This window comes from Chelmon rostratus, chromosome 16 (genome assembly GCF_017976325.1).
Source record: "Chelmon rostratus isolate fCheRos1 chromosome 16, fCheRos1.pri, whole genome shotgun sequence".
Lineage (NCBI taxonomy): Eukaryota > Metazoa > Chordata > Actinopteri > Chaetodontiformes > Chaetodontidae > Chelmon > Chelmon rostratus.
Window position 1 is genome coordinate 14,244,802 of NC_055673.1, and position 18,931 is coordinate 14,263,732.

The window sequence follows — 18,931 nt, forward strand, 5'->3', positions numbered from 1 at the left end:
GTAATATTAGATAGACGCCGCTCGCTTTAAAAGGAAAGTTGGTCACAGTCACACATCTGCGAGATCTGAGAGGATGTAGATGAGCCAATGAATTATACATGCAGGGAAACAGGAAAACACATACAAGAGATGTAAAGAATATAAAGTCTTTACTTTGTGTTGGAGCTACAAAAGTATTTAGACAGTAGCAAAATGACTTACAAAAGTGCACTGTCAAAGAAAAGCTGCAGGTGAAGTCGCTCTGCTCTGGAACAAGCTTGTGTGCAAGCATGCATGTGTGTGTGTATGTGTAAGAGTGTATGTGCCTGTGTGTGTTGGCACTGGGTGGAGGGATGCTGTGGTCCATTCATTCACTGCTTTTCACATAACAGATAGCTGCTGCGTTCATGAGTCAGTGGGTGATGGATGGAGAGGAGTAAAAAAACACTCATAGGTTGGAGGATTGATGGACAGATTGAGAGAGAAGCAAGACAGGGGTTTGGGGGGGTAGCTAAGGGTCAGGGAGGAGGTAACAGAAATAAATGCAGCTGCAGGATGTGAGAGAAAAAGAAAACAAGAATGGGGGAGAGAAAAGGAGAGGGAGAATAATAGAACTGTGAGAAGTCAAGAAGGGGTGCCACTGCAGGCTGGAAGTGCAGTTTGCATGGCTCCACTCTGCGGGTGACTTTAATTACTTTTCAGCGCCACTGCCTCTCCTGGTCATGAGCTGCATGCTCCGATCACCAGCCTCTGATTATTAGGCCTTTGTGAGGGCCTCTGCCTGCTGTCAGGCTGTAATTACGTTTGTGCTGGTGAGCATCTCTGCATGTCAGAAAGCTTACAAAGCCATTATCCAAGTGCTCTCCTTCCCTCTGGGCTTGAACTGCATGGTGCAGTGGAACTCATAGGTTAAGGTCAGTACATACATAAATTGTGTGAAATTATGTTATTAGTGGAGTTAATTTGTACTTATTCGTGTTTCCACGTATTCACCGCGGGTTAAGGTTAATAGCGGGTCAGTGTTCAGGCTGGCCCGCAGACATAAGGATAAACAAAAATACAGGAACTGATTGCGAAAATAAGCGTGATGGTTCATAATGAGACAGCACAATAAAGCACCCAATCACCCAGTCATTGTGAAACGCTTAACTACACTTCAAGCTTCTTCTAACAAAGGGAAGCACTGACTCACACACACACCCAGCTTCCTCCGCTGGGTAAGCAATGTAGTGGTGACATGATGAATAACAGCTTTGGAGGTGAGAATAAAGCACTTGCTTCCCGTTAAACACAGCTGTCCCCATGGTCACAGTGACTGGGCCGCATGGACGCAAGGCGTTGATCTGTTTCCCAGGTGCTGCACTGTGACTCCCCAACCTTCCTCTCATCCCACCTTTTAGAAACCTCTTCACTTTCTCTTTTATCTGCCAGTCCAGGTTCTGTCTGTCTTTCTCTTTCCCGACCTCATTCAAGCATGCTGTCATTCAACCTGAGACTGCGTGTAATGCAATAACTTGCAGCCAGTCGAAAAATTGTCTTTTCACATCTTTTCATATCCCAACAGAATTCTGGACAAATTCCAGACAGGTTTTGGGATGCAGCACAGTACTGGGTCAGCTCTTCTAATGGTAACACATGACCTACTACTGTCTTTAATTCAGTTGGTTGATTGATACAGCCAACCATTCCATACTGCTAAATCATCTGAAAAGTGTGGTAGGCATTCATAGGCACTCTGTTTTTAGAAAATACAACATAGCTAGTTGATGCTACGCTGATGACACACAGCTATATTTCTCCTTAAAGCTGCAGTTTATTCATGCCTTTGTCACCTAGCTCACAATGCAGCTGTGAGACTCACTTGTGCAGAGAAGAGAGATCATGTCTCTGAATCTAATGACTTCCGTGATCCGCTGACTTTTCCTGTAGCACCACATTTTTGGTTTTTATTTGAATATCTGGACTTTCGGAATGGATCATTTCTGTTTGCCCAATACTTTGGTTTATGACCAAATACCTGTAAAACTGATAGCCTTCCCATCAGCGTCAGCATGCTACACCATAAACTAAGATGAACATTATAACTACTAAGTTCAACATGTTAGCATGCCGACATTAGCATTTAGCTCAAACCGCCTCACAGAGGTGAGCTGCTGATGCTTAGTCTTATTTAAATGTGGCATCCATAAATAAATGACTTGTCCTGAGTGTCACTCCTGTCCTTTGTCCTGCCTGTTTTTAGTCTGTCTAACATTTCTTCTTCTTTTTTTGCTCCATCTCTGTCCCTACATCTGCGATGTCTGCAATCTTTGTTTCTCCCCTTTTTTCCCCCCATCTCCCCAACGTTGCCCTCCCTCTCTCCCCTGCAATCACTCTCCACTGAACCAAAAAAGAGGGAATGAGATGGCATGAAGAGAGAGCTGCAGGTGTCTTTTGATGTGTTGTCCAGTCAGGCAGCCCACCTCCAAGCATCCACATCCCACAAGCCCACCGTTGCCTGCATTTGTCTGAAGGTCGCATCTCTCCGAGCCATCGCACGCAGCTGCTCCGGGCCTCTGAGCCCCATTCTCATTTGCAGTCCATTTCCTGCCTGCTGAGAAAAATCAAAAGAGCTGGGACAAACCTTCAATTGCACCAAAGTCAAAAGATTCTGGGCTCGTTGTGCATCTGTCAAGAGCGGAGTTAAGGAACATCTCTGCAGGGCACTGACCAACCTGATATCTTTCTGAGATGCTTTTTTGTCTTCTTTTTCACTCACTATACCTCAAGTTAATAAGAAAGAAAGATTACAAGCAAAGGAAAGTAGAAAATCTTTTGCAGAACCTGACAGAGAGAGGACCACAGGAATATACACTATCTGCCGGGTTATGACACTCTGACATTGCTCCATCTGAAAGGAAAGCAGAGTGTGGAAACTCCCCTAATACTACTATAGCTACTGTGTCAGATGCTTGAGATTCAGCATTAAGTGAGAAAAAAGTAAATCATTGCTTTCAAATGTCAGTGGCGACTTTTCATATGTTTGCATTTATACACAATTCACCAGCTTCAGGCCTTTGGGCCTATAGCCGGCTCAGTAACTAGCTCTTTAAGTCCGCCTGCAGGCGCCACACTCTCTCTGGGAGACAGCGGGGATGTGATGATGGACACTGACAAGACCTTAGATTCGTTCTGCCAGCCAAGACCCCCCTGCTATGAGATAAAGATGAGGTCGGCCTTTAATTAACAGAGTTACAACTTCAAGGTTTTGTACCGTAGGACAGAGAGTCTTTGTAGGTCAGTCACTACTTTATAAAGAGAGCTTGCATTCCCTTTATGGCAGCTTTAAAGGGGACGGAGGAATGTGAGTCTCTCCATGCACATTGAGGCCATTTAATCCCGGAGCAAACACCGCTGTGAGTATTAAAAGGTCTAAACTAAGCAGAGGTCCAGGTAAGGCTGGGTTATTATTAAAGTAGACAATATTTCCAAGCAGTTGTAGACACTAACTTTTGCACAAGTATGTCTTGCTGTCGACTAAATGAGATGTGAGAAAACATTTATGATATTAAAAGTAAAATTTATGCAGCATTAATAGTTTTTTTTACCCATCAGGTACAGCAAAACAAGCTGAAAACACAAAATTACCATATAAAGTCGTCCTCCAACAGTTCAGTCGGCAATTCAGGTGTGACATCTTAGTAGTGGCTAATTTAGCCTTGAGCGGCTAGCCTCAAGCAGAGAAGATGTGAGGTCCTCAGAGGACTAATCTGACATATCAAAAAGGTAACAGGCTTTACAATAAAAATTGTCCTCACCAAACCAACTTTCCACCACATCTTAAGAAAATTAGTTTCAAATATGTCCGGCTAACTGACAAGGAAGCAAACAGACAAAAGCGACAGGAGGCATGACCTCCTTGCAGGAGTTAAAACAGGAGAATTAGAAGGAAGGTGGTTAACTACCTCCCTGTTTCCACTGCTCGGCTCAGCTGTCTGTTCATGAAGCCTGAGTGGAACCACTTCCTTGCGTGAAGGTCTGTATCCTGGCAACCATAGAATTGGCCTTGAAATGTGATTGGAAGTTATCCATGGCCTGGAGCTAAAACATCTCCAGGGGAGATTTCTAAGACACAAATATGTCACATTTCAAACCATCTATTCAGTCATACATATCCATTGTTAACAGCAATAAAACTCCCGGCCTGGCCTTCCCTTAAACACTCTTCATTATACCTACAATTTACACCACAGCTGTTGACTTCTCTGGGCACTTGGGCGGCAGATAAAAGCTTCTTGTACGACGTAGTTAAATCAACCGAAGCAAATATCGTCAGCAGCCTTTGATCACTGCTGCGCCTGATCGGAAATCAATCCCTTTCATGTGCTGTCACGTTCAGCGTGTGTGCTTGCTTTTCAGAGTGGCCAGCCATCAGAGGAGCGAGAGCCTGCGCTCCCCGAACAAACCTTCCTGACACATGGCAAGATTTTCGTCTCCTAGAAGGCAGCGATGCTACCAATTACCTCCACAGAGCCAGCCAGCCGTCTCGCTAGTTTGACAGATGACTTTGACCTCAGCAAACACGAGGACCTTCTCCTGGTTGACACATGCGCCTGCTGTTGAAGAGGTTGATGGGTTGAGGTACGGAGGATGCAAGGCTTTTTCTCCGACTGCATCCTGTACAGTACAAGCCTCGGGCAGGCAAGGACAGGCAAATTACCTTGATGGCATCGTTCTGCGCGACCCCTACGAATGCACCTCCACGCACGCGTATGCACGGTGACATTTCCCCCCAAATGATGGGGTTCATAACTTGCTTCCTGCTGAGGCCGGGTGCTCGGCCGTACTCTCGGTGGGCTGTGAGCTGTGAATGCAGCTTCCTGCGATAAGAGGCGCTGAATGCGAAGACCGACTTAGATGTCGACAATGGCCACAATGATAATACAACGAAAATGATGTTTATTTATATGGCAGCGCTCATGAAAACAAAAACTGCAAACTGCTTCTCATAAAACTGAAGCAAAATTACAGGAATAAAACCAGAAAGGCTCCAATATCAACAAAGCAAACAATAACAGGACATTTCCTTTTTGCTTCCAAACAATTTAGATGTCTGTGTGGCTAACTGCGCAGCCTCGCAGGCTCCCTTGGGCCTTTTGATTAAGCAGATATGACTCCGCAAACGTGAGAGCTTCAGTATATCACTTTAATATCAACATTAATGTGCAGCTGGTGCCAATCATAGTGGAACATGTAACATCAAAGTAAACTCATGTGAATTACATGCACTTGTGTAACTGAAGCACATTCTTGTTGTTTTTTTAATCGTGGCACTGCGTGACTCTTCACACCGTTATTAACATTCCCTCCTATATCACACGCTGCTGAAACACCACTGTGTTAATCAGAGTAAGGCTCTCGAGCCTTACGCCCCCCACGCAACTGACTTGATCCTTTGTTTTCTGCCGTTATTATCGTAATCAAGCCTCTTGCAGCAGTGGAATTTCCTCTGCTTTGCCTGACCCACCACCAGGCAGAGGGTGATGAAAATGCACCTCATGAGTGTGAGCTCATTATTCTCGGCTTTACACACACTGTGAATACAAATACGGAGCGGGCGTACCTGGGTACCCCACCTCTGGTAAATACCAAAGTGAGTTATTGTTGATTTTCCGGGTTGCTGAGGTTATTTGGTTTTGCTCACTTTCCGGAGGATGACAGCGAAATCACAATGTGATTTACATGGCTTTTCTCCTTATTTACCACTGTTTTCTAATACCATCTTAAATTCACCACTGGCACCGTTTCTGCTGCAAACACAGAACCTTTTCAAATCCTGGATATCTGAACACATGATTTTAAATTAATAGTGTCCTCACAACAGCAAAATAGTTAACATACTAACATACTGAACTCATGCTCTCTTTTCCTTTTCAGGTTTGTTCACAGGAGCACAGAAGGAAAGAAACCTTCCATGAAAAAACTTCTGACAGTCTCGCTCTCATGGTTTCAGACATTGTCTCAGTAATATTTCATCCTGAATATTGGATTACTTGACTGTCTTTTAATACCTCTAAATTTGGGTTTTAGCTCGTAATTTCCTTTCATCTGTTACATTATTATTTCAGCAGTGACCTGCAGATATTGATGTTTTTTCCAGGTTAAGTATGATTGTCAGACTCATTTCCTCCATCATACCTGCCTTGGGTGAATGGTGTATTTCAAAGTCAGGATTTGAAAAGGTGTCTGCGCCTGCCTGTCAGCAGCTGCAGTGCAGGCATCGAACCACATGGTAAGCACCAGAGGCACGAATCTGAAAGTGTCTCTGACAATTTATCCTCTACCCTCTCTTTTTACACAGTTTGGATTAGGAAATAATGAGGTTCACCCCTCTCATTTCACCCAGCGATGTTTGAAAGAGATTTAAAGCTGCAATAACAGATTTTTGGGCCAATTGGGAGCAGCAGAAACAAGCTGTGAACACCACTCTGTTGTGTTGTCACCTTTTGGATCGACCTGGCAACCTTACGGTTGCCTATTTACACATCCAGTGGTCACACAGCAACACTTGCATTCATGTGGAGTTGTGTTTCTGGCCACCTGACAATATAAGTGCAATATTCACTCTCTTTTAGCTCTGTTTTTGGTCTCTACCAACTCCTGCTGGAAATATCTGGCTCTTCATGTCTGTGAAGCCTGTGAGTCTTCCAGGATGTGGCTGAGACTGATTCAACCCTCCTGGATCAGGCTCTTTAGCTGCTAAATGCTCCACTATGTTCATCAGCCAGCCACCAACTTTATCTACAGTTTGCTGCTGGACAGGTTGTTTTTGTGGGCATTTGGATGCTTTTTGTTGAAAACCTGCCTGCTGCATATGAAAACGACATATTGAGAAGGTTGAGGGTGAACCACAACAGTAGTGTGGGTAAGTTGTGTGCAGAATCGGGTGCTGACTCTCTAAAAAAAATAGATTGATTGACAGATAGCGGCTTTTAAGTAAGGGATTTGAAAAAATGGATTTACGACACAGAGACACTGAGTTGGAGCCACAGCGGAGGTCACAGTTCACTCACTCGTGCTGGAGAGGTGGCACATCCAGCTGTTAGCCCTGTTAGCCTCATTCCTGGCATCTGGAAGCAACACATTTATGCAAATGAGCAGCAATTAGTACGTGGATACTCATTTGGCCTAATGTGTTCCCCAGACACGACCTGATCAAGGAAGACAGCGTCGAAGGGTCTAGAACGGAGAGGGCAAAATTTCATGAATACTGATGTGTCATGCGACGCGCTGGCTGACCTCCCTGCAGTGAAGCTCTGCAGAATTATGTACCACACCAGAGGAGTCAATTCTCTCTTCTGGCAAAGCGGTTAGTGGCAGCACCTGGACCGCCTGTGGAATCATTAGGAGAAGAGGCTCAGCACACTGACACTCTATCTGAACAAATGGCCTCTCTGAAGAGACAGGTAAGGCAAAGCCCTTAACTCTGTGGAGGGAGACCAGGCCGCTAGCTCCGGAAGCTGATTAAGTCACCAGGGGCGCCTGAGTCCTGGGTGATTATCAAGTCCAGAATTCAAATTCTCCTCTCTCTGTGCACCATCAGTCTCGGGTTTCGGGTCACCTCAGCTTCCATGAATCCAGACCTCAACTGCTGAAGTGAGAAATGAAAAACAACCCGACATCGGCTTCTGAGTGTGATCGATTGCCATGCTGCTACAATGAAGATGACAGTGACACGCATTTGGAGCAACACCTTGGTCCCCAGATCTCCAGACAGATGGTATGTGCCAGCTCGAGCGTGCCCTCAGCTGTTTGCAGCAGCCGGCCAGAGAGGGGCTGTCACTCGGCAATCTACACCCCATCCACCATCAAAATTATATGACCAATATGCTCCGTTTCGGCGGATGCTCGGGAGAATATGCCATTATGGCCTATTTGCATCATGTGCTCTTCCAATCTAGTAAAACAGAATGTCTGAAAAGCAGGATAATAACCTTGAAAAACACAAGATGAATGTTATGCTATTAGGAGTGTGTACTATTCCTGATATCTGTTGTTCTATCAGTCTCAACAGACATCCCTCATCACTGCAAATAGCGAGAAGCCAGCTGATGTAACTAGAAGTCACTCAGCTGAACTCCAAAAATTACCTTTTGTCTGAAAATAACTGCAAGTGAGTAGATGACAGTCGATACAAAGTCTCACACACATTCATAACTAATATGAAAATTGGCAATGTGGCGCAGTATAATTTTCTGTGCTTTCAAAAGCATCGAACTTTGAACACTTAATTACTCAGGCAGCCTCATGAAACTTGCTGTTAATTTATTTGCTAAGGGGAAATTGTAGCAGCGCCAGGAGGAGAGGCAGAATGCAAATCGATTTTGGAGTACCTCCTTCCTTCTCATTACCCTTTCTTCTAAGTTTTTCTTTTCTTTTAACGGCCTCTGAAGGCTCTCAAAAAGGCTGATTATTTTAGACAGTGGAACAACCGTGGCCAGGAGGGATTCAAACCAACACAGCCTGTGCAGGCGCCGTCACATAATGAGGATGTTAATGCAGGGATGGAGCCGGAGCAGCATAGTTCAGCTGTAATATGTCCCCAAGATCTGGCAGACGCGCTAACATATTGCATATTTATATATGATTCACACATAGATAACTGTTCTGATCTCAGAGGTTTTTATCTGTAAGCAGGGTAGACACATCACGCTCGGTGTGCCTTTGCTTCACACAGTCTGGAACTTATGCAAAGCATTGGTTAATGACTCAGAGATTTGATTCATCTTAGGTGCTGTTCAGCACCAGCAGCATGTAAATGTTTCAGTTTGGACTTGACGCTTATACTGCATGAGCACATATCAGCAAACAAATTACCAGCTCATGTTTGTCTGAAACATATCACACAAGGCTTGACAGAACTAAAGAGACATTTTGAGTGAATGTAGGACTCTGCAAACAAGGATAATTAGATATAAGGTGAGTATTTTTTTTATTTTTATTTTATTTACTTTACTAATCCCAAACTGGGAAATCATTCTCTGCATTTAACCCATCACTGGTTTACTGAAACACACACATGCACCATGCAACATGCAGTGAAACACACAGGAGCAGTGGGCTGCATTCAAGCATCCGGGGAGCATATTGGAGGGTTAAGTGCCTTGCTCAAGGGTACATCAGCCGGCTAATGGAGGGGGAGAGGATACTCCACCACACCCAATTTTTTTCTGCCAGTCCAAATGATGTGAGCATCCAGATGTTCAGAGAGGAGCTGTTACTACGTGTAAACAGATGAGGGAGCAATGAAGAAGTTGTTGGGCGTACTTGGGCTCACACGCTCTGCTCGAGTGCCCTCATATTTAGCAGCTTTATGGTGCGTCAACACTGAGGAGCAAAGCCTCCGCCGCTGGGTTACAGTATGTAAATTTGCTTTTGATTTCCCTGCCTCATGTCATATAGCAAAGTGTTCCATAACATGACTGAATGTAACTGCTGCGAGACATAACATGTAACACTGACGCAGCTACAGCTCATGTTTGTCGAAGGCGTGCGGCGTTCACAGACCTGTTTGCTAAAAGCTTTATATAAACATGACTGTAATAGCTCGTGTTTGCTTAGCTGACGCAAATGACCTCGAAGCCAATTGGGATCATTTAACACGACTCAATAGATGTGACTTGGGTGCCCCCCAGCAAAAGCGAAGCCCTGTCATCTCAAAAATGACCAGTTCAGAGAGCCACAGCCAGCGAGCGCTGCCATGGGAGGGAGCAGAACAACAGCGGAGGTAAACAAAGCCCGGGCAAACAATGAAGCCACCTGCCTCTTCGGCATTTCCAGCCACTCAGCTGTGCCACTCGGCTGTGGGCCTCAAATGAAAGAGCACAGCCTCGGGCAACATTTTGGGCAAAGTACTCAGGCAGCCTTACCGGTAATGGGAAATGGAAAAGTTTAGAGGAAGACAAATCGAACCCAAGAAAGCGTTGTCAGTGCATCAGAGGCTACAGGCGGCTCATTGGTGAAAATGTATTGCAAGCGCTTTAATGAATCCTAAAATTGATGCCTGGAGACACCGTAGCTCAAAATTAATGCATGGAGAAAAAAAAACAAATAAAAATGTTGGTGGACAGTCGTAGAAGAAATGATCATTGTCTCTCATATTTCACTAAATCTTAAAATTTAGCTTTAAAGCAAGACTATGTTAGCGAATTTTACATATCAGTTTAAGTCAGGTCACTGACTTTTTGCTGTTTGTGCTACTGTTACACTATGTTTTAGCTTTCATCCTGTAACTGTTGTGGACACACTGGCTGCTCTTCAGCAAAGATCTTCCTCAAAGTGTACTTTGGATCCATATCAGAATGACCACCTCATTATTCACCATGTCAGTGATTAATCCTCTAGTTTTGCGTCACTGCATTTCAACGTTGTCATTTTTGTTGATTTTTTCCCCCAACTGCTTAGTCATTCCTTCTTTTTAAAGCGTTTCACATCATCCGACCAGGACAAGTATGGCATCACACCATAATAACTGTCCTCGAGGCACTGGGGAACCTTCTTGGCATCTCTGCCACACAAAGAGAGGCTGCGGTGCTATTGTGGGTGGCTATTACTCACCCCCAGCATGGCAGGTGTAATCACCCAACATCCTCGCTGTTCAGGCAGGTCATGCCACGAGGAGAGCGCGACTTGAATCCTGAAATCCTGCGCACGCAGCTGAAACTTTTTTAATGAGCTTACTCACTCTTGATTACTTGCGGGGAAGAAATGGGCCTCCATGTTGTGCCCTTCCTGCAGAAGTATGAGTTTGTTTATATGTGTGTGTGTACTTTTGTCATTAATTAACTGGGATGTAGTTGTAAGGTTGCAACATAACTTTGATTTTATGGTAACAAAACAAATTAAAACAAAGTTGAGCTAATAACAATAGCATTACTTTATTACAGTCTGGCATGATTAATAATTTTTCTTGACCATTAGAGGAATAGTTCAGAATTTTATGAAATAAGCTTATTCACTTTTTAGCCAAGAGTTAGATCAGAATATCAGTATAACTCTCATATATACATAATAAATATGAAGCTAGAGCGAGCAACCAGATAGCTTAGTTTAGCATTAAGAATGGAAACAATACAAACCAAAGCATAAAAGCAATGATATGCCATGTTACACAGGGTAATGTGCTGGGACTGGCTCCAGCCTCATATTACATACAGATAAGAGCGGTATCGATCGTCTCATCTAACTCTCAGCAAGAAAACAAATAACTGTGTCTCCCAAAATGTTGAACTTTATCTTTATGTGACTGAAAACAATGTCATTAATACAGCATAAAGCCAGGCTATGTATATGGCTCCGTCTTACTGATGGAGAGGGATGGAGCAGATTTTCTTTCCACACCACAGTGGACATTAACTGAACCGACAGAGAAAACCCTGAGCTCAAATGCTGACAAAAAATGAACTCTGTATTGTCTTAAAAAGCCTTTTCGGGGCTTTTCGTGAGGAAGCATCTGAAGTATTATGCTACATTGGTCTCTAATGGTGTGCTGAGTGTTTTGTTAGTGTTTGGATAACAGACTAGAAAATTTGAGCATCTCCCTTTTTCCCAGAATCACCCCTGTGTGGTGAGAATTAGAAAGAGGCCGCCTGAAGAGGAGCCTCTCAAACAGGCGACCGTGTGTATAAAATTTTGAAAACAAAGCTTGTTGAACCGTTGCCTTCTAGTCCTCATCCACTGCGTTCCAGCACAACTGGAAGTGAATTCTCACTCTCTTACTACGCGACTAATCTCATTATTTCATCAACATCCTACGGAAACAAAACCTACACAGCCACAGCAGCAGGCTGAGGTACCAGTAGGCGAGCGCTGACAGTTGATTATAATTGGGTTGCCTCTGCTATGTCTGAGCTTTCACATCCCATCAAGAGGAGTGGCCTGGGAGACACTTAATGCTGGATTGCTGCTGCTTTTTCACTGCAAGAGCACAACACACCCTCCGAATATACTAATGAGTAAAGGTATGCATAAAAATAAAATGCAGTTACTGACATTAACTTAGTGGGTGTGCAGGTCATACAGCCTATTCCAGCATGCAGCAGGAGGCAGGGAAGCAACCAGGATGTGTCTGTCCCCGGGACAAACTGCAAATGTCACTCATACAGTCATACCAGTGTGCTATTTAGTCCCCTACCTGCCTGACTTACAGGTTTTGAGGAAGTTTACTTTACACAGCTTTCCATGTCATAAGTGTCACAAGTGCTTCCCAAGTCACTAAAAACAAAACACACAAGAGCAAGAAACACACACATACACACAACATCCATGAAAGGCCTGTCTGTACAGATGGTATTTAAAACTTTGACACTGCTGGCTGACCTTAACTCTGAAAAGGCCACACGCAGCAGAACAGTTTCAGTTTGAGTGTTGACAGTGTGGTACGTGCCATCAGAAAGTCTCAGTCAGATGACTTCAGTGTGCTGCTTGTTAGCAAATAGCTGCTTATTCAAACACCCAGCAGTCATATTATCATTCATTTTTGGTCGTGTTTCTGGCCAGCTGAGGCAGTCAAGTCCAGTAGTCAGTGTCTTTGGCTCTGTTTGGCTTCGTCTTTATTCTTGTTTCTATTGAAACTGACTGAAACTCTCACTGTACCTGAAGATATTTTTTGACTTGTTTTAGGAAAATGTGTTTTTTGGATTTTATTATAGCCAGAAATGCCTTGATAAGATGATTGATGAGAAATTTAAATGCTGATGTGAAAGTGAAAAACAAAATTATGTTCAAATGATCTGCCTTTTTTCTTGTCACACACTGGATACTTGAACCTCCTCAGGCCTTTAAACATCTGAGGAAGGAAGCGGCTCACAGCTCATATCTGCACTGAGGACAGAACCTGTGACGAGGGGTTGCAAACAGACATGGCTTCATTTTAAGGGGCTAACAGGTTGGGCAACACAGCGTTATTGTATCCGGAAGAGAAAACCAAGTTGAGGGAACAAACAAACACAATCCACACAGACAGGACCAGGCGCTAATCTGGCCTCCCCACACTCGAGTTCATCTTTCACAAAGTTCAAATTAAACCTCGAGAACAAAGTCAGCTCAACTATCTGCACTGCACCTCACATGCAGGATGCTCCTAGATTCACACACCAGAGGATACAGCTACAGCAGTAACATCTGCACAGCTGCCCTCCTGTCTTGTTAAATTACTCTTGGTTCAATATAAAATTGTCTAACAGACTTAGGAAAGGCTGAATTTGACAAGACCCCAGGGAAGACTCACCATGTCTTAATTTGATTACAGTGCTGAGAGGAACATTAAAGTAGCTGCTGGGAAAATGCAGGACACAGGGGCTAAAGCAGGGTATCATACTGTATGGACTGTACCATTTATAGCCTGTCTGACGGCTCCCTGTGGTCATTATGAAAGGATATTCATAGATTTGACAGACTGGTCGTAGGCAAGGCAGGTTAAATAATCTGATTTCTTTGGAACTGTATGTTGGGCAGTTACAGGTTTCAAGCTGTGGCTTTTCTGTATCTTCATGTTTGCAATTCAGTGCAAAACTAATCGTTGTTTGAACAGTGGCGGATGTGAGTCCTCCGCATCACAGTCACATACACATTATCGACATTCTCCTCACGAGTCACCACACCGCATTTCACTCTGACTGTACCTTATATGTCCACATGTGACAAACAAACTCGACTGACACAATGAAGTTTTATTCCTTTGTAGGTAAAGTGAAAATATCTGCACGATTTTCCCCATTACTTAACAATTAGAATGAATGAAGGTGAGAAAAACAAGACATAACAGTTAGAAGCAACAGTTTCTGATGCTTTGAGGGAATTACTGGTGGAGCGGTGCAGACAGTGGCCTCTGCAACTACAGCTGCATAAGCTTATCACTGCCATCATCAGGGCACAATGAGCATTCTTTCCACTGATTCAATGTTGTTTCATCACACTGAGGATGTAAAAACACTCTGCATAGCGATGTTCCCTCGAGTTCTTCAGGGATACAGTGGAAACAACACACTGTCTGGAAACCTGCAAAAACGATGCAGCGGAATTTATATGCAACAACAAATTTAGTTTATTGCCGTTATGCTCAACTGGCCACCTGCTACTTGTTTGAAGACCTGGTTTTAATACTCAAGGGTGCAGATGGTTTAAAAATGCTGCAAACATTAGTGTTTCTGTCTTTCTGTATAACGTTTTTTCGTCCATTAATTCAGCAGGCTATTTTTTCCTTTATGACTTGTCACTTTTAACTGAATGCAGTAATTTTGTCCATGTCTGGATCCTGTAAGCAGGGCTGCACCTAGGAGCTGTGGGTCTCTCAAAAATCAACTAAATATGGCAACAGAATATGAAGAAATAACAGTTTTGACATTATGTCAAAGACATATATGTGTTGTGTGTTGCAGAGGTATCTAGTGAACGCAGCATGCTAACCAGGTAGCCCATCCTGTCTCGTGATACCACTTTGTACCTCAAGAAGTGGCAGCATCCAATCCGCCTTCAGTCCGACATGACAGGATGAAGAAGTCGTGCTGCCCTGAGGCACTGCCCCCGGTTAGTCAATGAACTGAACAGTAAACATGACGATGACTGAAGCTCTTGGCAAGCGACCGTCACCCTCAACCGCTCCCAAAATATTTGCTCAGGAACCAAAGATCTATGGGAGGGGCTGTGCGGTTCCTGGATTCTTACGACAGGGGTGAACACCCCAACTTCCTGGTGATATGCTGCCTGCACTTTGCATTGCATTTGAAGAATAAAAGGTGGGCAAGTCTGACACAAAGAACAAATTGCATATAGCATGCAATCTGCATGTCTCTCTCCAGATGTTGGCCCCTGGAATCATCGCAATCTCTTACCCAATGACAGTGACGGACTGTGGGATTACATATGGCTGCACCTATCCATTATTTTCACTATTGAGTCATCTAATCATTATTTTTTAATTAATTGATTAGCGGTTTAGTCTAATAAATGTCAGAAAATAGTGGGAAAAAAGCCCATCAGTCCTTCAGAAATCAAGGTGACAAAAAACATCCATTTAACAATGATATAAAACAGAAAAGCAGAAAATCCTGAAAAAGATTGGTGAAGTTTTTCACATTTTTTCTTAAATGCCTAAAGCGGTTGGCGATTATCAAAATAGTTGTCAAATCATGCTTCTGTCTATCGACCAATCGATTAGTCGACCTGTTGTTTAAGCTCCGCAGTAGAACTAGCCACTCTGTTCCTTCAGAGAGTTGACTGATGAGGAGGCGGGTGTTCAGGAGTGAGCAGCACTTTGTTTCTTTGGTAAAAGTCAGACAAATGAAAGGAGAAGAAAAATCAACCAATCACTTACTTCAATAGAGCAAATAATTAAAATCTTATTTCCTCTGTTTTGACTGCAATTAAGAAATGTGTCTTCTGCAGCAGGTCAAAACAATTAACCTCTCAAACCCATCAAATTATACTCATTTCTAAGACACACATGAAGACGACAGGAGGAGCATTTTAAATCCACAGATGATCCGCATTAAATGACCACACAAAAATGGTGTATTCAGCTAAATCTTATTCTTGGGCATGTAAGTTAAAACAACGTGACAGAGGACTCGTTTCAAAAAAGAGACACGGACGGTTTACTTGACCTTTGGGTACAGTTAAGACAGACTTTGATCAGTGTAGCACAGACCAGCTAAACATCATTTTCTTCAGACGTGCTGGTGTGAGAATTAGCCTCAAAGGCGGACAGAAATCCTTCTCGTACGCGGCGAGCAGCCCTGATGCTCTGCTGTCTGCGTGAGCTGAGGGATGAAGTTAAACCACACAAGGATCGAGTAACAGGACACGCTATGAATAAAGAAACGTTCACTCTGCTTGCAGAGTCGTGACACTTTAAGACAGGCGGGCAAAGCTTTCATAAAAAACTATACATTCTGGGCGGAGGGGCTGGTGGAGCTACAAACAATTCAGCCTGATACAATCGACTCCATGTCTCTCAGATAATTGAATTCATAATTGCTAAGGCCATTGAGCATCAGAGGATGTTGAGGGTTGTGGCTTTAAGGCAATAACGTTGTTATAGACTCATGAAAACATGAACCATAATTAAAGTAGAAAGGGTGACATGTGGGCTCCAATTTAAACTAAAAGGACGGAGTGGAGGCTTGCTATAGATTAAAGCAGGGTGTAACAGTTTGTTTGGTAAAGGCTACTCTACTTGCAAAGCAGTTATTTTGAAGAGCATCAAAAGGGGGCAGCCATCAGTCAGCGCCAGGCTCACTTTTGATCTCCTCCACGCTGCTGAAGTGAGTGGCCAGCTCCTGCAACACGGCTGTCCTGCCCAGGTGGTCGTTCCTCCTCTTCTCCATGATCATGTCCTCCAAACTCTGAAACTCCAGCACGTGCGCATGCCTGTCGGACATGAATATTTTCAGCCTGTAGGGCTGCTTGCCTATCCGTATCTCCCCACCCATTTTGAACTCCCTCTTGCCGAACATGCACCAGGCTGCGAAGCACTCGGAGTTCCTCCAGCTCAGCTCCCGGTCCTTTAAGCCCACTTGCTCCATCGCGTTCTGCACCACCATGTCCGGACCCAGGGGTTTGAATTTGTAAAAGTCGTTCACGATCCGGCACCTCCTCCCTTGACTTGCATCCGTCAGAAAGCTGTTTTTCACCTCAGCCCTGTGCAGGTGCACCACCTGGAAGTCCCCCACGTACACAGCCCAGTGCGGGTACTGACCCGTGGCCACAAACTCCACCAAGTCGCCCGCTTTACATTTGTTGAGCAGATTCTCCGGGGAGTAAACCTCCAGGCTGGCTGACTTGACGCTCTTCTCGTAAATGCATTCGTCTCTGTTGTAGACGGCGCACTCCACCTCGTCGCGCTGGTCGTAGTGCTTCTCTTCCTGATTCGGGTCCCTGTCTGTGCCATCGACCGCACAGCCGTCCTCCAGCTCGTCGTCGTCGTTCGAAAATATGTAAGAGACCCCGATCCGCGGACCGTCCTCCGTGTCCACGCCGTTCGGGTCCACTGTCGGAACTTCCGCGTAACTTAAATGTGACAGCTTGTCCATCTGGTTCCCCATGCCGCTGCTCACCTGGTAGCAGCCTGTGTAATGCGATCTGATGCCGAGAGCCGTTACCGGCCGCCAAACATCACCGCCATCTGCCACAAAGCCTCACAGGTTAAAACTTCGTCCTCCCTGCCGGCGGACAGGGGGTTTTATCCAAATTACGCATAAGAATATCTCCGGGGTGTGACTAGTGGGACAGCCTGTCCGTGGCCCATCAACAAGTGGAGTTACAAAGTGGCTTGAGAATTATCCCCCAGGTGCAGCCTCGTCGACTCACCTGCTGTTTAGCTGCGTAAAGTTCCGTCCGCCGGCTGCCACACAGCAAACAACGAGAGTTCAAATATCCAGATCCTTCACGCTCAGGAGCGCTCACACGTTCGTCTGCACCGCAGAGACTGCGCACTGTGCAGCAGAGATCCGGCCGGCGGCGAGCTGAAGGCAGATCTGTGGCTCGGCATCGCCTCAGCTTCTCTCCAGCTACACACACACACACACACACACACACACACACACACACACACACACACACACACACACACAGAGCTCTGCCCGTAAAGCGGAAGTGCGCGTAATTTTCATCACCACACCTTTGATATCCGCCCCTCATCTCCAGACAACTTTAACGCTGTTTGACATGATTGTTGTGCTTTTGTCTGGATGCTTTTGATCGGAATCATTTTTTCTGCTGGATGCTCCGACTGTCAGTCTGTCTTTAATTAAAATGAAATACAAACTGAAAAACATTCACTGTTTGATAAAAAAAACAAGCTTTTCTTTGTTTGCTATAACGTATACAGGTGGCCTATAGGTTATATATATGTATAAATTATTCAATATTAAATTTAATTTTACCAATTATTGTTGTTATTTTATTGTACTGTAATTTACAGAGTTAAGTATATTTGTTGGATTTTATTTATTTATTTGTCAGTAAGTTAGCTAAATTTTCTGGTTAATATTCTTGTTATTTGTTCTTTATTTTATCTTACTGGGTTTTTTGTTTGTTTGTTTTATTGTTTTTTATTTGTAGTCACTTTTATTGTATTTCATTGTATTGATTATTTTTATTTATTTATTATATTGGTTGCTGTTCACTTTGTTGGTTATTATTAATTGTATTTATTGATGTATCTATGTTTTAATTTTCATTTAGTGTGTTGTATTTATTGTACTTCGTTTTGTTTCATTCATTTTATTTATTTATTTATTTCATTTTCGTTTTGTTTGTGCCTTTTGAGTAGATTATATTATTTGATTATATTTTCATTCTCTGATCAGAGGCTCACTGTACAGCAAAAAAGCAGAGTAGGCAAACATCTGTCCTGGTTTTAGTGGCTGACTGTGACCACAGTGAGGAGGACTGTGAGGGGTCCAGCATCTCTCGATCTTTTACTGTTTTGACCACCTGTCTGTCCTTGAATGAACTGAAGCTGTGCAGTCATTTGCTCCCTCTCCATCTCCTGGTGGGACTATAATGTCTCCATTATGTTTGTAGTGGCTTGTGGCCTGCCTAGACTCGCTCTCAGTTATGGGCTATTTTCTCGCCCGTGTATCCCACAGGCAAGGGGAATGTGCTCAGTATGCCCCAAAAATGGCACATGCTGCAGCAGCCACTGTGTGAAAACACCTGTCCTCGGCTGCGAGTGAGAAACTGAGAGCGATGCAAAGGGGTGTGAGCGTGTTTGACAGGCTGTAAAGGGAAACAAACGTTCGACTATGTGAAAAAAAAAAGAGACACAGACACAGACTTTAACAGAGGGGATGAGCCTGAGTTTGACCCCAGCACTGAGCTGGATATCCACAGGAGAGACCGATTACAAACTGACTGCAAAGTCATCCAGTGCAGTAGATACAACAGAGGACACATCTCTACAGAGAAGTAC

At 44.0% G+C, this 18,931-nt stretch overlaps 1 protein-coding gene across 1 annotated transcript; it reads right to left on the minus strand.

Moving 5' to 3' along the window:
• Positions 1–13,675: 13,675 nt before the first annotated feature.
• lratd2a (LRAT domain containing 2a) lies at positions 13,676–17,489 on the minus strand. Its single transcript, XM_041955478.1, has one exon. It carries the CDS (start codon positions 17,058–17,060, stop codon positions 16,236–16,238), a length of 825 nt encoding a protein of 274 aa, XP_041811412.1. The 5' UTR covers positions 17,061–17,489; the 3' UTR covers positions 13,676–16,235.
• Positions 17,490–18,931: the final 1,442 nt, after the last annotated feature.

Bases quoted from the DNA above. Each gene is read 5' to 3' on its own strand.
- lratd2a (XM_041955478.1), bottom strand. From the start codon at position 17,060: ATGGGGAACCAGATGGACAAGCTGTCACATTTAAGTTACGCGGAAGTT.